Here is an 18,107-nt window from a genome sequence, read left to right on the forward strand (position 1 = left end):
CAAAAGACTGCACATAATGAGGTAGCAAAATACTTGTAGGATACACTGATATAGTCCTGGGACGACGATATACAATTGGAATACAGTGTTTCAGTACTGATTTCCTGTCGCACTAGGGTCCGGGCCCTTATTCCGATTAGTTAAGACTCTTCAGCAGCTGTTGCAGGTAACTTTTTACAGCAGTTGGAACATAACTCTTCATTTGTGTAAAATTTGCGCCATAACGATATTTCGTTCTATAGTATTTACTTGACAAAGGTCAATTCTACGAAAAACTAGTGCAAATTTGCAAAATTTTAGGCCATAATTGTTCACGATGATCATGATATGTCAATTTCACGTGAGATATGCCAAACTTATACTTGGGCAAAGACCTCTGCAGTGAATGAGAATTGAATTGATGATGAATGGGTTATAATAGAACAGCACAAAGTTATAATATTTGATCAAACAAATTATAACTCACAGCTCCTCATTAATGCCAAAATTGTTTGCCAAATATTACGAAGAATATCAACAATATTTATTGAACATTGAAAATAGTCAGCTTTCCATTGTTGTTATTGATCTGACATATTCACCTTTATAAAATAAACGAAGAAACTATTTTTTATAATTGGTAACATTTGACGAAAATTTGTTTGCGGTAATCACATTTTTAAATAGGGTTTCAAAATATTGTCTAGACTTTTTTGCTCTGGGTTAACAGATTTGACCTTCTAATTGAGGACAACTTTTAGCCTTGTTTACTCGACGTGATAACATTATTTTCACAATCATTTTTGTACTTTCTCGATTCGTACAACTGGTTTGTTAAAGAATTGCGTTATTTTATTGCAAAATTATATTATTTGCAGCGACTCTATTTTGTTATAAACTTTCAGGTAGCCGAAAAATTTTTTTTCGTGAAAATGACAAATCCGCTGAAATATATTTGGCCATTTGAGTTTTTGGAGTTAGTTTTAGGGAAAGATATCACTAATTTGCTGGGAGTGTTAAACTACATAGCCCACTTTATTCTATTCCCCTTTCTGGGCGCACTTTTACTCATATACATTCTCCTTTCTCAGTACTGGTTTGTGGGTGCTGCTTATTTAGGAAAAGTTTCCTTTTCCACTTCAGAAAAATACTGATTTTACCTTAAAAGTATTTTACTGATTGCAAATAAATACTGAAACCTCTATGGCATTTCATAGGGTTCCAAAAACCTAATTTATATTAAGTTCCTATTGTCCTTTGTGAACAAAAAAAAATGTTTTATCAAATGATATCGACAATTAAAATAAAGCACTACCCTAGTAATAAAAAAATATATTATTTGCAAAAATTTGTAAATTAACATTGTTAATGATTTGCGATTTATACATACCAGTATAAAGATCTGGGATCAGAATTAAAATGTTCTTTTTACAGGTCTTGAAAAATTGCTTTAGTCCTGAAGGTGTTGTTTTATCGCGCAGTAGATATTTATGTTGAGCTGTGAGTTATTGATCAGACGATTATAAAAACACAATACCAAACTCTCTAAGGGCTTTCAAATTGCGCATACCAATTTGAACATATTGAAATTTTATCTAATATCAAAAACCGCAATGTTTTGAATTTTACATTACTGCCTATACATAAGCGTTTTTAATTTTTGAGCAAATTTTGTTACGAAGTTCTCTTAAGTGATCAGAATAGGTAATCAGTTAATTGAATTTTGTTGCGAATGTTATCGTGTAAGCTTTTTGGCGATAAAGACATTATAAGCGCTTAAAAATTTTTCTGGAATTTATAAGAAAAGGGTATTCTATGCCACTAAAAAGGTATTCCGTGAGTTCATTTCTTCGAAAAAATAAGAATTTGTCTACAGACGACATCGGCCTTTTATTGTTGCATTTTTTAAATAATTTTTAATAATTTTTAATTATTCGTAAATATTCTTTAAAATAATGGCTTAGTTTGCAAACTGATTATAAATTGCTGCATTAAATTATAAAAATTTAAAAAATAACGCAAAAAGTTTCCAAAAAGTTATAAATTTTTATAAATAATATGCATATTTTTTGCAAAAATTTGTTTATAGTTTTTATAAAATATCTATCAATTTGTTTATAAATTTTTATAAAATATCTATCAATTTTCGACTGGGGTAGCTCCGAAGAGATATAAAGCTTGATAATTTGAAATACAAAAGCGCAGAAAACATGGAATAAAAGAACCATTAGTTTTGGTTCAATTTAAATATTTGCTCGTCACAAAAATGTGAGCTGTTTCATAGCCATTGAAGCGGCAATTTCTCGACTCAAGAGTTTGGGAAAAAACTCTCTGCTAACTATTAACACTATCACAATTAAATATGTAGGAGAGTTGGAAAAGGAAACTGAAAAAATCTCTATAGCTTGGTATGTCTACGACGCAAAAACACCCCAAAATGGAGGCAGGTTCCTACCATTGTCAAGAGGCTTCAAAGCTTGGGAACACCTACGCGACTTCTTTCCCATAAAGCTACACAAAGACTCAGAGTTAGACCCAAACAACAACTACATCCTTGGGTACCATCCCCATGGCATCACAGTGTACGGTGCCTTTACTAACTTTGGAGTCTGTGCAACTGGGTGGGATGAGTTGTTTCCTGGTGTGCAGTCGCGGTTGTTGACAATTGAGACGTACTACAAGTTTCCTTTCTTCAGGGACTACATTCTCTTTTCAGGTTTGCAAAGTCGGATATGTTATGAAATACGATTCAAGAAATTGAAAAACAACAGACTTGTTGACATATAAAGACCATAATAAAAACCAAAGATTTCAAATTGATTTAATAAGTGAACAATAAGCAAAGAGATTGATAACAGATGGGAATCTATTTAAAAATCAATAAAAAAATTTATATATTGCAGCAAAAGCAATCTACGATCCCACACTACACAACAAAAAAACAATGATAAGCAATCCCTTTGGTTCTTAGACGCTAAGGACCTAAATTAAAAACAATACAAGAAAAATGATCACTCTTTCTGTTCGTGGCACAAATTTTCCCACGTTACCTTGTCGCAACTTTAGTCTTAGCAATAAATTTTGTGTCGCAGCAAGCTTCTGGGACTATGGCAACCGTTTTATAACTCAATTTTGATAAAACTGAGGGGAAAAGATTTGAGTTTTAAGAGGAACGAACACTCCTGAGCAAATTGCAAATGCAGAGTTTTATTTTACTTCCGCCTAAATTGTTTAAAAACCATTAATAGAGCTGATACCAATACGTCCCTTAACTGGTCTTAATATTTTGTGTCATATTGTCGGTTTTCATTATTCCTCTTCAGTTCCTCCATTTTTTATAACTTTAAATAGACTCTGAGAACATTTTTGAGGTGAACCTGATTGACTATTGATTCAAAATTAACTGTAATTGATCTTGTGTTATTTTCAAAGAAAATTCATTTTGATCTAAACCAATGACAAGGGAGGTTAAAGAATTTCAAAAATTTTAATGTATCTATAAAATTTTTAAGTGTTAACTTTAAATAAATAAAAAAGAAAAGCAGGAGAGTAGAATCCTGTTTAATACCTGCCCTGCATATAGAAAAAAAAATCCAGAACGGTTCATTTAAAGACATTAGATTTTGTTTCACAAATGCATCGTTATTGTACGCCAATGCAATCTTCTTTCAAAGCATTATCTTTTTAATCTAAAACAAAACCAAGAAAAGAAAAAAGCAGATCAGAATCATCTTTTTGACTTGCCCAGCATACTAAGAAATTCTCAGACTGGTTCATTCAGAGACATTAAAAAAAATTTTCACGAATGCATCTTTAGTGTACACCAATGCAATCTTCTTTGATATGATGACCCTCAATTTTTTGATTGAGTCCAAAATTAACAGTTCGCAAAATTTTCACAGTTTGCTTGTTGAGCAACGTCAATTTTAACACACTCTGTTTATTTTGATTGAATTGAACTAGCGTATGGAAGTCAAGAGTATTTTAACGCAAATGGTTGAGAAAGTGGCAAAAGTAGGCAGAACAAAAATGATCGTGACAAAAAATCACAACAACCATGAAAAAAAGAATGGAAATTATTGACAGAAATAGAGTTAACTACCTGGTTGATATGTTTAAGGGTTAGTTTTGGTTTTCAGTAAAAAAAAAACAAACCTAAACATGTACAAAAAACAACTCGAAATGTTTTAAATAAAGTTGTCCTCTTTAAAAAATCTGACAATGCGGAGCTCTTCACAGAGCAAAAATTTTGGCAACCATCAATCTTCAATTTTTTTCAAAAGCTTGAAAAACAGGCTTAGTAACGATAAAAAAGGCTATGTTAAAATGAAGGCAAAGCTAGTAGCAAAATGAGATCAGAAGAATAACGTTGTCTCTGATTTTCGTTCTTTCAACAAATCTGACACAGAGAGCAAAACAATTAAATTCTATTTTTTTAGGAAAATTAAAATGAAAGAAGTTACTGCGGCTATTGCTAGGACTGAGAAGAAGTAAAGCACAGAGTGCTATAATTGGAACTACGTCTTTATCAAAGCTTTGTCGGCAAGGGTTCTTGGTTCTGAGGATGCTTTTCAACAAACGTTTTGAGGAAGGAAATTTCTGGATGTCTTTTAAAATAGCATCAATAACACCACTCCACAAAGAAGGAGACATGAGCAAACCAGAGAAGTGCAGACCTTTCTCATTCTTACCCATCATTGGCATAATACTCGAATTTCCTATTCTCGTTAGAGTTAAAAACTATATAGAAAAATTCAAGATACTAAAAGTTAACCAATTTGAGTTCAGATCAAACCGCAGCGCTACCAACGCAATTGTTGCCATGTTAGGGGATATCAGATTGAATAAACAAAATAAAGCAAATGAAATCAAGGTTACTTTTTTGGATTGAGGGGTAAAATTTTAAGCAAGATATCTTCATTTCTGCACGACAGAACAAAGATTGTAAAACTGCATAGAAAGACTGCAAAATCTAGAGAAGTGTCGTTTGGAGTACCGCAATGTTCCATCCTTGGACCGCTGCTGTTCGTTTTTTATCTAAAAATCTTTTCATGTAAAAACGCAAACAGTACAGATTATCTTTTTGCTGACGATACCCCTATAAAAAAACAGGAGAACGCAAAAACCTAGATAGCAAGCTATAAAAACCACGGGAACTAGATAACAGGCACCAATTGGCTTTTTATAATGCTACGCATATGGCTAGAGTAAAATAAAATAACATTTAATGTCAAAAAAGTAAAGTGCTTTAGACAAAAAAACCAGCTTAGACGGCTTTTCTTCGTACGCGGAAAAAAATTGAAAAATTTCAAGTATTTAAGCATCTTCTAGATCAACTCTTAAATTTTGCCAATAATAGCAACAATATCTAGAAAAAACTGAACCAGTTCACTGCTATATTTTATCGTGTGAGAAAATTCTTAAAAGTACCGCATATTAAAACAGTTTATAAGACAAATGTACAGATAGTCATACAGTACGGAGTCCTATCCTATGGGTGGACCACAAAATCGTCCTGCGGCCTATTGAAAACAGAGTAAAGATTTTGTTGAGAATAATTTTTTTTAAAAAAAAAAAATTGGAGTCAACTACAAAAATACGCGTTTAGAACAACATTTACTGCACACAAGAGCTTCTTATTTTCGTTCTGCTGAAGCTGCTAAAAGTGATACGAGAAGAATGCAATGTCAAACAACTGCAACAGTCAATCGAAGAAAAAGAGTTGATTAAGTTTGATGGGTTGAGAAAAAAGAAAAAACACCTCAAAGTTAGTTACTCTGAACTAAGTAACTGCTCAATCACTGTATGTTTGAGAAAACTATGTAACCGCTTGTTAACATTGGACACTACTTTTTTCTGAAGTCTAAAAAAATGAAAGAAAAACAAGCTAAAGTTCTTGCTAAAAGTTTCCTCAAAATTTATGTTATTGGTTCTTTAGACGTATAAAACTATATTTTCGGGTAATTGGGGTCATCAATTTTTTAAGCTGTATACTGCCATTCAATTCCAAGGAATTGTGTGTCGGTTTTATTTGAAAATTTTTTTGACACACAGTAATTCTTTTTCTCTGCATTAAACTATTAAACTCTGTTTGTTTATCTTTCTCACAAATGCGCCTGAAATTGATCCACAGGGGTCAATGGTGTCCTTTCGGAGAGCATGTGACGTTTGAAAATAAATAAATTTTGTAAATGCCAATTTGTGTTATGCGTAATCCGTTAACAATTTATTATTACTATTTTTTATGGATGGGTCGGGGGAATAATCCTCCAGCCAGTACCAAAGGCCACAGCATTAGTAGCGGATGATTTTGCCTCTTTTTAGCCTGTCAAAACTAGGATTATTTCCTTGTTCACATTTCGTAATAAAATTATAAAAGTGAAAGTTCTGCTCACGACCGAAACGGGGTAGGAGACAGTTCCGTAAACAGAAATTAAATCACCAGTTCAATGGTCCGGATTCTCGAACCTAATTACTGAGCTGAAATTACACAATAGATCTGCTTTGAACAATGACAACGCCAAAACGCTTAGAATTAAGTCTTTTAAAAATATTTGAGATATTTTTTTCGCCAACATGCTATTATGAGTTCGTTTTCCCAGTTTTTTATCATAAAAAATTGTTTGGTACTGTATGTTGCAATTTTGAGTTCCCCGGGTCGAGGATTTCCCCCGAAAATAACGGGGAAAGGGGTGTAAAGAGTGATTAATGATTGTGACATTCCGATTGATCATAGGTCTGTGTAACGTGCACAGAGACAGCTACAAGTCTCTGTTGGGTGGGGAGAAGAAGGGAGTGGCAGCTGTGGTGGTTCCAGGAGGGGCTGAGGAGTCACTCGAGTGCGATCCAGATAAGATGACCGTCATTCTCAAACCCAGACGCGGATTTGTCAAAATGGCACTCAGAACTGGGTCAGTAATTGATGAATGTGGATAAGTACCCCCCCCCCCCCCGCCCTCCACACACACACACACACACACACACACACACACACACACACACACACACACACACACACACACACACACACCCACATACACACATACACAAACAAACACACACACACATTGAGAACTAATGTTTCCTGTTTTCACAAACGAGCTTTGTGTAAACAAACTATTGATTTTTTTTACACCGCGTGCAAGTAAAAAAAAGGAGAGACGTAAAAAATACTGGGGTCGAAACAGAATAGATCAGTTTTTTTTTCAATTTCAGGGCTCATCTGGTTCCTGTGATATCTTTTGGGGAGAACGAGGTGTACAAACAGGTGCCCAATCCCAGAGGGAGTCTGTTGAGGAAGCTGCAAACCAATCTCATGGGGCTGATCTCTTTTGCTCCCCCTATTTTTTACGGCTGGAAGGGTACCATCATTCCATTCCAGAAACCCATCAATACTGTCGGTTAGTAATCTAATGGATCTATCCAACCCCCCCCCCCCCCCCCCAAGCCCTCTGTCTTGTCCTTTCTCCACCAAATTCCACAAATTAGCGCAATAATAAATTAGGGTAGGAACGCTAGCTCATAATCAAACAGTTCTAATCTTGAGTTTTCCCTCGATCGATTATCAATTTTATTTTTCGTAATTATTGCTCCGAGTTTCCAAGTATTTGCAGCAATAATTTGCAAGCTGTCTTTAAATTGCATCTCACATATCGTTAATCGGCTTTCAATAGGTAGTGAAACCCTTGTTTGCCAATTTGCTGTCCTTCATAAACATCAAAACAAACAACAACATTGTCATAAAGAACAACATAGTCATAACTTTTTTTTGGGGGGGGGGGGGGACAACAGAATAGATCCACTTTCCATTTTCATCTTTTCTACCTCATATTTTTTGCTGGAAAATTTATGTCGTAGTCATTAACTTTTGAAATTTTTTCGGAAAAAGTATTAGAATTTTTTAAACATTTTTTCATGTTTTTTGAAACTCATTTTTATAAACTGTTTTTTGGTCAATACTTTGCTTTTTTCAAGCTTGCTCAAGCGAATAAATGTTGTCTGAATGTTATCTGAATAGTTGTAGTTTTTCATTTAAGGTTGAGGTGGTCTTACGGCAGCGTTTCTTCCATTTTGTAAGATCAAACGTCAATTATATAATTGGTCATGTAGTTCAAAAAACACGAATCACAAATAAACAGATTCACTGTTTAATATTTTACAGCAGGCATATTGGTCAAAGACCAAAGGGACCAAATTGTTTTTAACTGAACACGAAATTGTTAAATTTTACGATAAGAATTGAAATTTTCCAATTATTTTGTTCTCTGTTTTTTTTTTAGAAAATGACTTTAGTTCCGCTTTTTCTCTTAGATAACGTGGAAATAAATTTTATTGGTATGACTTGAACAAGTTTGCAACGTGTTTGCAAAAGGGGTAAAATTTACGAAGAAATGACTTTGTGTTCCCTGTGAAAAAAAGGACTTAGGACATCAGACGCCGTCTATATACATCATCTTCGAAAACTAAAAGTAACTTATAATGTGGGTTACTTCCATTTTCTGATCAATTGCTCATGTAATTCGGAATGCAGCACTTGAATTGATTGAAAGCGGCTGTAGAACAAAATTTGGATAGATTTTGAGACCACAAAGTTGATTGATAGCTCTCATACGACTAACAATAAAGCGTGGCTATGTTATTTAGCTACTTAATAAGAATTTTAAGACACTATCATTTCCTGGAGATGCCAAAATTTGTAGCAGAAATAAAACAAATAAAATGATGAAAATTAGTTTGGTCCAAAAATATTCCAATACTTTTGGACCAAATATCTTCAAATATTTCTAAAATATTTTTGGTCCAAATATCTCCCGGGTCGAGGTTTTAGGGTAATTTTTTGCAAGAAACGCGGTGAATGCGGTGAATTTTTGTAAGAAATGCGGTGATTGCGGTGAATGCGGTGAAAATAAATATTTCACCGCATTTCACCGCATTCCTTACAAAAATTCACCGCAAAATTCACCGCATTTCTTACAAAAATTGACCGCATCAACTTTTGTGGCAAAATAATGTAAGAAGTGCGGCGAAAGCGGTGAATGCGGTGAAAAAAAATAATTCACCACATTTCACCGCATTTCTTACAAAAATTCACCGCGAAATTCACCGCATAGGTTTTGCAAAGTTTACTCAATCTGATTTAAATTCACAAGAAATTTCAAAGCTCTAAGTGAAAGTTGGCGCAGTGGACTAAGCAGTGGAAGTCATGCAGGAGGTCAGATGTTCGAACCCGCGTGGGGACGATTCTTTTTTGTAAGAATACTGATTACGCGGTGAAAATAAATAATTCACCGCAATCACCGCAAAAAGATGTAAGAAATACGCGGTGAAAATTATTTTTTTTCACCGCATTTCTTACGAAAATTCACCGCCAGACCTCGACCCGGGCTTCAAAAACTTATCATTGAACGGATTGAAACCATAGCATCCATGGTTAAGAGAGAAATTGTGGTTAGTTATCACTTTTGTTACGCCATTTTATTGGCATAGACAGCTTGTTTTCCATTCTAATTAGCTTGTAACCGTTGAAGTTTTGTTGAGCTCGCTATTAAACACGTACGAATTACGGGTAATTTAAAAATGACCTGTAATTTTGAAAATGACCTGTAATTTTGACCTTGAAGTTTTATGTAATTGTTGTGATTTTATATTTGTATTTTTTCATTATTGAGAACAGAATAGAAAAACAACGAAAAAGTTAAAATTTTGTCACCGCCAATCTTACATTATTTTTTGACCAAACATCGACCCGGGGAATCAGAATTTTTTTATCTTGTCAGAAACTTAAATTAATCAGTACTGATTCAGAGTCAATTTTGGCTATGATTTCCTCTGATTTAGATTACTGAACATATGTTTGATACGTGATAAAATGAGAAGAGAGGATTCTGCAGAATGATATAATCAAACGGCGGTAATCTTCTTACGTTCTTGACGGACAAAATTTTTCCGTTGTTCTTTTTCAGTTTTCCCAGCTATCGTTTTATCACTGGCTCGTAATGCCCAGCTTACAGAACATTGCTGTCACAACATTGCTGTAACAATTTTGGGCTTTCTTGCAAATAAATGCCGTATTGGTGTTAAACTTGATATTTTTAATTTCAGTGGGTACTCCGATTCCAGTGAGTAAGGTGGAAGAACCCTCGTGGCCAGAAGTGTGCGAAATGCACGAGAAGTACCAGAAGGCACTTTCGGATCTGTTCGAGAAGTACAAAATTCAGTTCGGATACCCCGAAGACTACAAGCTGGAAATATTGTAATCTTCAGTTATCCATTGTTGATATCATTACACCGCAAAGGCAGAACTGAATTACATGGGTGAAATTCGACCGAGAATGTAACATAAATCCTCTGTGCTATGTTAAAACATAGAATTTTCATAGACTTTGTGGACAATGGGCTACAAAATCGTGGAATTTAAGAACATATATTGTGGATTTTAATTAGGCAGAATTTTCTTTACCAACTGAGGAATTATTGGATTTGGTAACCGGACTCCGTTTTTGAACCGACTTCCGCGTGGGCAAAATAAGCCGAATGCAATTCAGGTCTGCCTTTGCATTGTAATGATAGTTCTTCACTAAACATTTTTGTTGCTCATTATCAAACTTTTACATTTTATAATGCGATATTTGGGTGCATAATCTATATTCATCTTTATTTGTTTTTATTTGAAATAATCAAATAGCTTATACTAATTACCGTATAATTAGTTCATTTATTTGCCAAAAAACTATTTACTGTTTTGACTTTTTGATCCTATTTGAGATTAACGACAATTTTGGATTGAAACCTTTAGACTAACATTTTCAGATATTTTCCGTTTATGCCCCCCCCCCCCCCCCAACTTAGTGGGTGCTTATTATTTGCACCCCCCCCCCCCCCCCCAGATGCTTGTGCAATATTTTTATATAATGATTTACTGAGTATGACACGTGCTCTGTAACTGGGAGGTGCATAGCGTACTGGAAGGGGGGTGCACAAACGCAATTGATCCACATTTTCATTTAACTATAAGGGTTTTCTAAGCTGGCAGGGTTATTTTCCGAAATACCAAAAGGTAACTTTAATGTCCAATTTGACAGGGTCTGCAGAACCCCAGAATTCCATCAGGGGTGAAACTTGAACCTAGCCAGGCATCGTATATGTGCTGTTACATAATCAAAAACCTCATTCAAATCATATGCTACTCAAATTGATCATATCGTTCTCTCAAAAACGCTACAATTGTATTTCTAGTTGCTAAAACTCAGAGAACATTAAAGTTAACAAATATATTGTTCCCAAAAAAATTTTGCTGTCTAAACCTATCACTAGTAACTCATGGAAAACATAAATACATGCATCAAAAAATTTTGCCTATAGTTTTTTCATGTCACTGTCCAGACGAAAAGTCTAGCTTGTAAGATCTTGCAAAACAAACCTTTGAAAAGTGTTATTTTGCAAGAGCTGACAAGAATCAGTTGTCTTAAATCACGTGCAAAATCTGATAGAGACCATTCGAGATAGCAAACGTTTTCAATTTGTGGAATTTGATTAAGGTGTAAAAAATTGGATCTATTCAGTTTTGCCCCCCCCCCCCCCCACTACCAGCTTAGTGAGCATAAATCTTTATGGCCCCCAGGCGCAGGTGCTATTTTTTTTACATAGTACCGTGCTATGTAACAACATATGATTTGTAACGGGGGTCATAAAAAACACTGGGGGGGGGGGGGGCAAAAAAATTGAAGAACAAATTGCGAGAATGTTGCAATGAAAAAGTTTGAATTTAATGTTTCAATGATTTTGGTTTTTTTCTTAAATGCCTACAATATGCAATTGTTGTAGCCTCGGCAAATGTCGAAAAACTGATGTCAATCAATTCTAATGAAAACTATAAAAATTGAAAAAAATGGAGACTCTACTTTGGGGTTCGATTATATTTCTCAGCTTTGGTCACTCATTTTGCATCAACTTTTTTTGGGATCCCGGGCAAGAGGCGTCCACCCGTATTCCACCGTTATTAAGCGAGAATGAGGGTGTAATGCAGTTTCCACCACTCTTAAATAGCGGGGGAAAGTGTGTAAGTGTCTAATTTTGAGGAAATTACACCTTTTCACACTATTTAAACTCTTAAGACCACTCTTTACACTCTTTACTCCACTTTTTTTACAATCTAAAAAGATACATTCTTTAGTCGATTCTTTAGTAGCGAAAAAAGTGGAAGTGTTTAATTGTTTTAAAAAATTGAACTCATAGAAATACACTATTATATTAAAGAAATTACCCTCTTGGAAATACACTACAATTTTAGAGAAATTTTACAATCTTAGAAATGCATTTCAATTACACTATTTTAGTCCACTTATTTAAAAATAATCTTTTTTTGATCACCTAAATTAATATAATGGTTGAGGATAATGGTCTCCGTCAACCTAGGCCGACAGTATTGGTCAATGTTGATTTTAGATCGACCGATATTGGTCATGGGCGACTTTGGATTGGCCTATATTGCTCATGTAAAAAAATTCATTGTTCTCTAACAATAATGTTAGTAGTTGTTATTTTTGCATTATATAATAACAACACACGACCGTGTCGACCAAAAACTAATACATTAAGGACCTGAGAAAATCGCTATAATTTTTACAGTAGTATTAGTAGTAGTAGTAGTAGTAGTAGTAGTAGTAGTAGTAGTAGTAGTAGTAGTAGTAGTAGTAGTAGTAGTAGTAGTAGTATTAGTAGTAGTAGTAGTAGTAGTAGTAGTAGTAGTAGTAGTAGTAGTAGTAGTAGTAGTAGTAGTAGTAGTAGTAGTAGTAGTAGTAGTAGTAGTAGTAGTAGTAGTAGTAGTAGTAGTAGTAGTAGTAGTAGTAGTAGTAGTAGTAGCCTTTTCTGAATTTGGGCAATTTCTTCGACCATTTTCAGAATAGCCGTGAAAAACATTTTACCCAAATTAAGAAGACCATTTTACGAAAAACTTCCGCCTCCCAAATTCAGAAGAGGGTTGCCCAAATTCAGAAATGGATTTTTTGACCAATTTCGGAATTGGCCCGGTGCCCGTTTTCCTACTCCACTCCTACTACTCCTTGGAATTTGGGTAAGTGTTATGGGGATGATGGCCGAATCAGAAATTGGGCTAAAAAGGGTTGTGAAACTACGACAAAAGAAAGACACTTCTCATTTTCAAGACTTTCAAAAGTTTAATGATTAAAATGCAAAAATTCGACCAGAAATTTAACAAACACCAAACACGGAAAGACAGCCGTATTTCGTTTTGACGTGGAGAGCCGTGAAAAAAACATTGTTCCTATTCAAATAATAGGAGTTTTTTGCGTTGTTTTGGAAGTTCCGGCTGCAATTGGATTTGTCTGGTATTTGTGAGTTTCAAGTGTTTTATTACATTAGCGTTTCATGCATTTGGCGATTTGTAAAGTTACTCTCTTCACAAAAGTTTTCGAAAAATTTTTCGATGAGATCCTTTTTTGAAGAACTGTTTGCACTATATCACTGTTTTATCTCAAACATTTTGGCTTTCCAGGAAAACGAATGGCCTTGAGAGAAGATCGGCTAACCGCCAGTTTCCTCCAAATGTCAATTTTTTGCACCGAAACTCAGTTTCACTTGATAAATTGCCTACTTTTAGAAAAAAATGATTTGCAAAAAACATTAAAAAAATCCCCAGTGGGCCATGTGGCCCACTGGGGATTTTTTTTGACCCCTCATCCCAAACCTCTTTTGCGTGCGTCATTTTGCGCTAATAAAAAATTCCAGGCGTATTACGGAAAGACAGCCGTATTTCGTTTTGACGTGGAGAGCCGTGAAAAAAAATATTGTTCCTAATAAAAAAACAACTAAAAAAACAACGTTTTTGGCGTTGTTTTGGAAGTTCCGGCTGCAATTGGATTAGTCTGTTATTTGTGAGTTTCAAGTGTTTTGTTACATTAGCGTTTCATGCATTTGGCGTTTTGTAAAAACACTCTTTTCACAAAAGTTTTCGAAAAATTTTTCAATGAGATCCTTTTTTGAAGAACTGTTTGCACGATATCACTGTTTTATCTCAAACATTTTGGCTTTCCAGGAAAAGAAATGGCCTTGAGAGAAGATCGGCTAACCGCCAGTTTCCTCCAAATGTCAAATTTTCGCACCGAAACTCAGTTTCACTTGATAAATTGCCTACTTTTAGAAAAAAATGATTTGCAAAAAACATTAAAAAAATCCCCAGTGGGCCATTTGGCCCACTGGGGATTTTTTTTTGACCCCTTATCCCAAACCTTTTTTGCGTGCGTCATTTTGCGCTAATAAAAAATTCCAGGCGTATTACGGAAAGACAGCCGTATTTCGTTTTGACGTGGAGAGCCGTGAAAAAAAATATTGTTCCTATTAAAAAAACAACTAAAAAACAACGTTTTTTGCGTTTTTTTGGAAGTTCCGGCTGCAATTGGATTAGTCTGTTATTTGTGAGTTTCAAGTGTTTTGTTACATTAGCGTTTCATGCATTTGGCGATTTGTAAGAACACTCTTTTCACAAAAGTTTTCGAAAAATTTTTCAATGAGATCCTTTTTTGAAGAACTGTTTGCACAATTTCACTGTTTTATCTCAAACATTTTGGCTTTCCAGGAAAAAAAATGGCCTTGAGAGAAGATGTGCTAACCGCCAGTTTCCTCCAAATGTCAAATTTTTGCACCGAAACTCAGTTTCACTTGATAAATTGCCTACTTTTAGAAAAAAATGATTTGCAAAAAACATTAAAAAAATCCCCAGTGGGCCATTTGGCCCACTGGGGATTTTTTTTTGACCCCTTATCCCAAACCTTTTTTGCGTGCGTCATTTTGCGCTAATAAAAAATTCCAGGCGTATTACGGAAAGACAGCCGTATTTCGTTTTGACGTGGAGAGCCGTGAAAAAAAATATTGTTCCTATTAAAAAAACAACTAAAAAACAACGTTTTTTGCGTTTTTTTGGAAGTTCCGGCTGCAATTGGATTAGTCTGTTATTTGTGAGTTTCAAGTGTTTTGTTACATTAGCGTTTCATGCATTTGGCGATTTGTAAGAACACTCTTTTCACAAAAGTTTTCGAAAAATTTTTCAATGAGATCCTTTTTTGAAGAACTGTTTGCACAATTTCACTGTTTTATCTCAAACATTTTGGCTTTCCAGGAAAAAAAATGGCCTTGAGAGAAGATGTGCTAACCGCCAGTTTCCTCCAAATGTCAAATTTTTGCACCGAAACTCAGTTTCACTTGATAAATTGCCTACTTTTAGAAAAAAAATTATTTGCAAAAAACATAAAAAAATCCCCAGTGGGCCATTTGGCCCACTGGGGATTTTTTTTGACCCCTCATCCCAAACCTCTTTTGCGTGCGTCATTTTGCGCTAGTAAAAAATTCCAGGCGTATTACGGAAAGACAGCCGTATTTCGTTTTGACGTGGAGAGCCGTGAAAAAAAATATTGTTCCTATTAAAAAAACAAATAAAAAACAGCTTTTTTTGCGTTTTTTTGGAAGTTCCGGCTGTAATTGGATTAGTCTGTTATTTGTGAGTTTCAAGTGTTTTGTTACATTAGCGTTTCATGCATTTGGCGATTTGTAAAAACACTCTTTTCACAAAAGTTTTCGAAAAATTTTTCAATGAGATCCTTTTTTGAAGAACTGTTTGCACGATATCACTGTTTTATCTCAAACATTTTGGCTTTCCAGGAAAACAAATTGCCTTGCAAAAATATTTGCTAACCACCAATTTCCTTCAAGTGTCAAATTTTTGCACCGAAACTCAGTTTCAATTGATAAATTGCCTATTTTTAGAAAAAAATTATTTGCAAAAAACATAAAAAAAAATCCCCAGTGGGCCATTTGGCCCACTGGGGATTTTTTTGACCCCTCATCACAAACCTTTTTTGCGTGCGTCATTTTGCGCTAATAAAAAATTCCAGGCTTTTTGCGGAAAAACATTGCTTTAGGGAGAAAAATACCTGGAGAAACCAATTTCAAGGATTCTATGTATTCTGTCATCCTGTGGTGTATAAATAGGCGTCCAATGAGTTAAAAATTGTATTTTTGAACTTCTTCAATGTGGGAGATTATATTAAAACAATAAATTTGCACTTTTTTTCTCTAAACTTTTGCTCTAGGAAGCAAAAATACCTGGAGAAACGAAATATTTTCAAGTTTTCTATCTATTCTGTCATCCTGAGGGTATTTTTGACCAATTTTAAGATCGACATTATTGCAGTATATAAATTTTTGAAGTTTTTTTGTATTGAAAATTGGGCGAAGATAATAAAACAGGCCTTTTTTGGCCGCTTTGAACATGAAACGCCTCTTTGAACGCTTAGGTCCAAAAAAGGCAAGATAGAACTAGTGATTGTTTTTTTTTGAAAAGGTAACAAATATTGTTTTACATTGCTTCATATATAGCTCATTTTAAAGCTCATAAAATAGGACTTGCAGCCATTTTTTTTACTTTTATGAATAAAAGCCTCAAGGGTACCTAAATTGGCATCAAACATAAAAGAAAAATCGAGTCGTTTATGACTTGGTAAATATTGGCTAAGTCTACCCATTTTTTTAATAGTACAATAGCTCTATATAAAGTTTCGAAAAGATCTTGTTTACAAAATTGCGCGATGATAATATAACATGCGTTTTTTGACCGCTTTGACCATGAAACGACCCTTTTAACGCTTAGGCCAAAAATAGACAAGATTCGATGTTTGTTTGTTTTACTCAGAACGTAACAAATATTAGCTCAATTTAGCTCATTTTAATGCATTTTAGATAGGCTTTGCAGTCGCATGTTTTATTTTTTGTAAACGATTGCTTCAAGGGTACCTAAAGTGGCTTCAAAGATAAAAGAAAAATCGAAGCTATTATGACTTGGCAAATAGTGGCTGAGTCCGCCCACTTTTAAGACTGGTACAATGACCCTATATAAAGTTTTGAAAAGCTCTTGTGTAGACAATTGCGCAAGGAAAAAGAAACGGGCACTTTTTGACCGTTTAGGTGCGTTTATGTCTCCTAGAAGCACTGGTCAGCGAGTTGAAATTTCGATTTGTATATGATGTAAAATTTCTCAACGAATAATCACTCAAGTGAATTGATATATAGTCCACTTTGAAGACAAGAATCCCTTTGTTGCAGCCATTAGCTAATTGGGATCGTAAGAGGGCTGTAAGTATCACTTTTTTTCAAAACTGTCATTTTTCGTGCTGATTTCTAAAAATTTTTGTAAAAAGTAAAGATATTGGATGTTAATTGAATAACTAACCAAATGAAACACATATCGTTGCAAAGCTCGTACATTGTAGTTGACGTGGACATATTTGTTTGTGTCCAATTTTTGCGTAGAAGATCTCAAGTACAGGATTGATTAGAGAAAAGCAAATTGAAATATTTTTGATTTATAGATTTGCAGTAAATGCGAATACTTTTATAAAAGCAGAACCATTGGTTCATGTTTTTTTTTCAATGCCATTTGCAGACAAATCTGCTAAGATTATAAAAATTGCGCTTTTGGACCATTTAGGTACGTTTAGAGTACCTAGAGTATTTTTATATAAGCGGATTGGAATTGGAATAATTTTCCATACCCAAATTCAGAAAAATTTCGCTGATGCAATCAAAAGCTCTAAATATCACCAAAAACGTTTTTTACATATTTTTTTTTAGCCTCATCCAGGTAAAAATAAATACCTGATCGCTGCAAAAAAACGAGGCGTAGAACGAATTAAGTCAGTGTCAGTGATCATTCAAAAATGAAAAATTCTAGGACTTCCTTGCAGAAAAATTGTTTCAATTTGCCCCCTTCTAGAACTTGTAGGTCTGTTTTTTTAAGGAGACCATCACTGCACTACAGCAGCAATCAAAGGCAGCTTTTTTTAAAAGTTAAATAACTATTGCTTTGAAATGGCCTCAAGTTTTCTGATGAACGGTCTGATTTCGAAATTGACATCAACACAACTTCTTAAAAAAAAAACTGTCACTGGCATTTTTTTATGGCCACAATGGTCTCCGGCATGTGCCTAAAATCTCGACTTTCAAATGAGTTGTTTTAGTGGCAAATTCTCATGGGTTCAGGAGAAATGCTGAAGTGGCCAGACTAAGGGAAACTTCCGCCTCCCAAATTAAGAACGCTTTTTTTTCAACCCTTTTTTCTC

General features: G+C 34.5%; 1 protein-coding gene across 1 annotated transcript; it reads left to right on the forward strand.

Moving 5' to 3' along the window:
- The first annotated feature begins 453 nt into the window (after positions 1 to 453).
- Positions 454 to 10,303, forward strand: LOC142338250 (diacylglycerol O-acyltransferase 2-like). Its single transcript, XM_075387920.1, has 5 exons — positions 454 to 1,103; positions 2,362 to 2,695; positions 6,716 to 6,890; positions 7,195 to 7,379; positions 10,081 to 10,303. The coding sequence occupies exons 1-5, from the start codon at positions 912 to 914 to the stop codon at positions 10,233 to 10,235; spliced, it is 1,041 nt and encodes a 346-aa protein (XP_075244035.1). The 5' UTR covers positions 454 to 911; the 3' UTR covers positions 10,236 to 10,303.
- The last annotated feature ends 7,804 nt before the right edge of the window (positions 10,304 to 18,107 follow it).

Source organism: Convolutriloba macropyga, chromosome 4 (assembly GCF_964194025.1).
Source record: "Convolutriloba macropyga chromosome 4, txConMacr16.3, whole genome shotgun sequence".
NCBI lineage: Eukaryota > Metazoa > Xenacoelomorpha > Acoela > Convolutidae > Convolutriloba > Convolutriloba macropyga.

Bases quoted from the DNA above. Each gene is read 5' to 3' on its own strand.
- LOC142338250 (XM_075387920.1), top strand. From the start codon at position 912: ATGACAAATCCGCTGAAATATATTTGGCCATTTGAGTTTTTGGAGTTA. The intron at 1,104-2,361 runs GTTTCCTTTTCC...GAGTTGGAAAAG, and splicing joins GTGCTGCTTATTTAGGAAAA to GAAACTGAAAAAATCTCTAT. The intron at 2,696-6,715 runs GTTTGCAAAGTC...GATTGATCATAG, and splicing joins GGACTACATTCTCTTTTCAG to GTCTGTGTAACGTGCACAGA.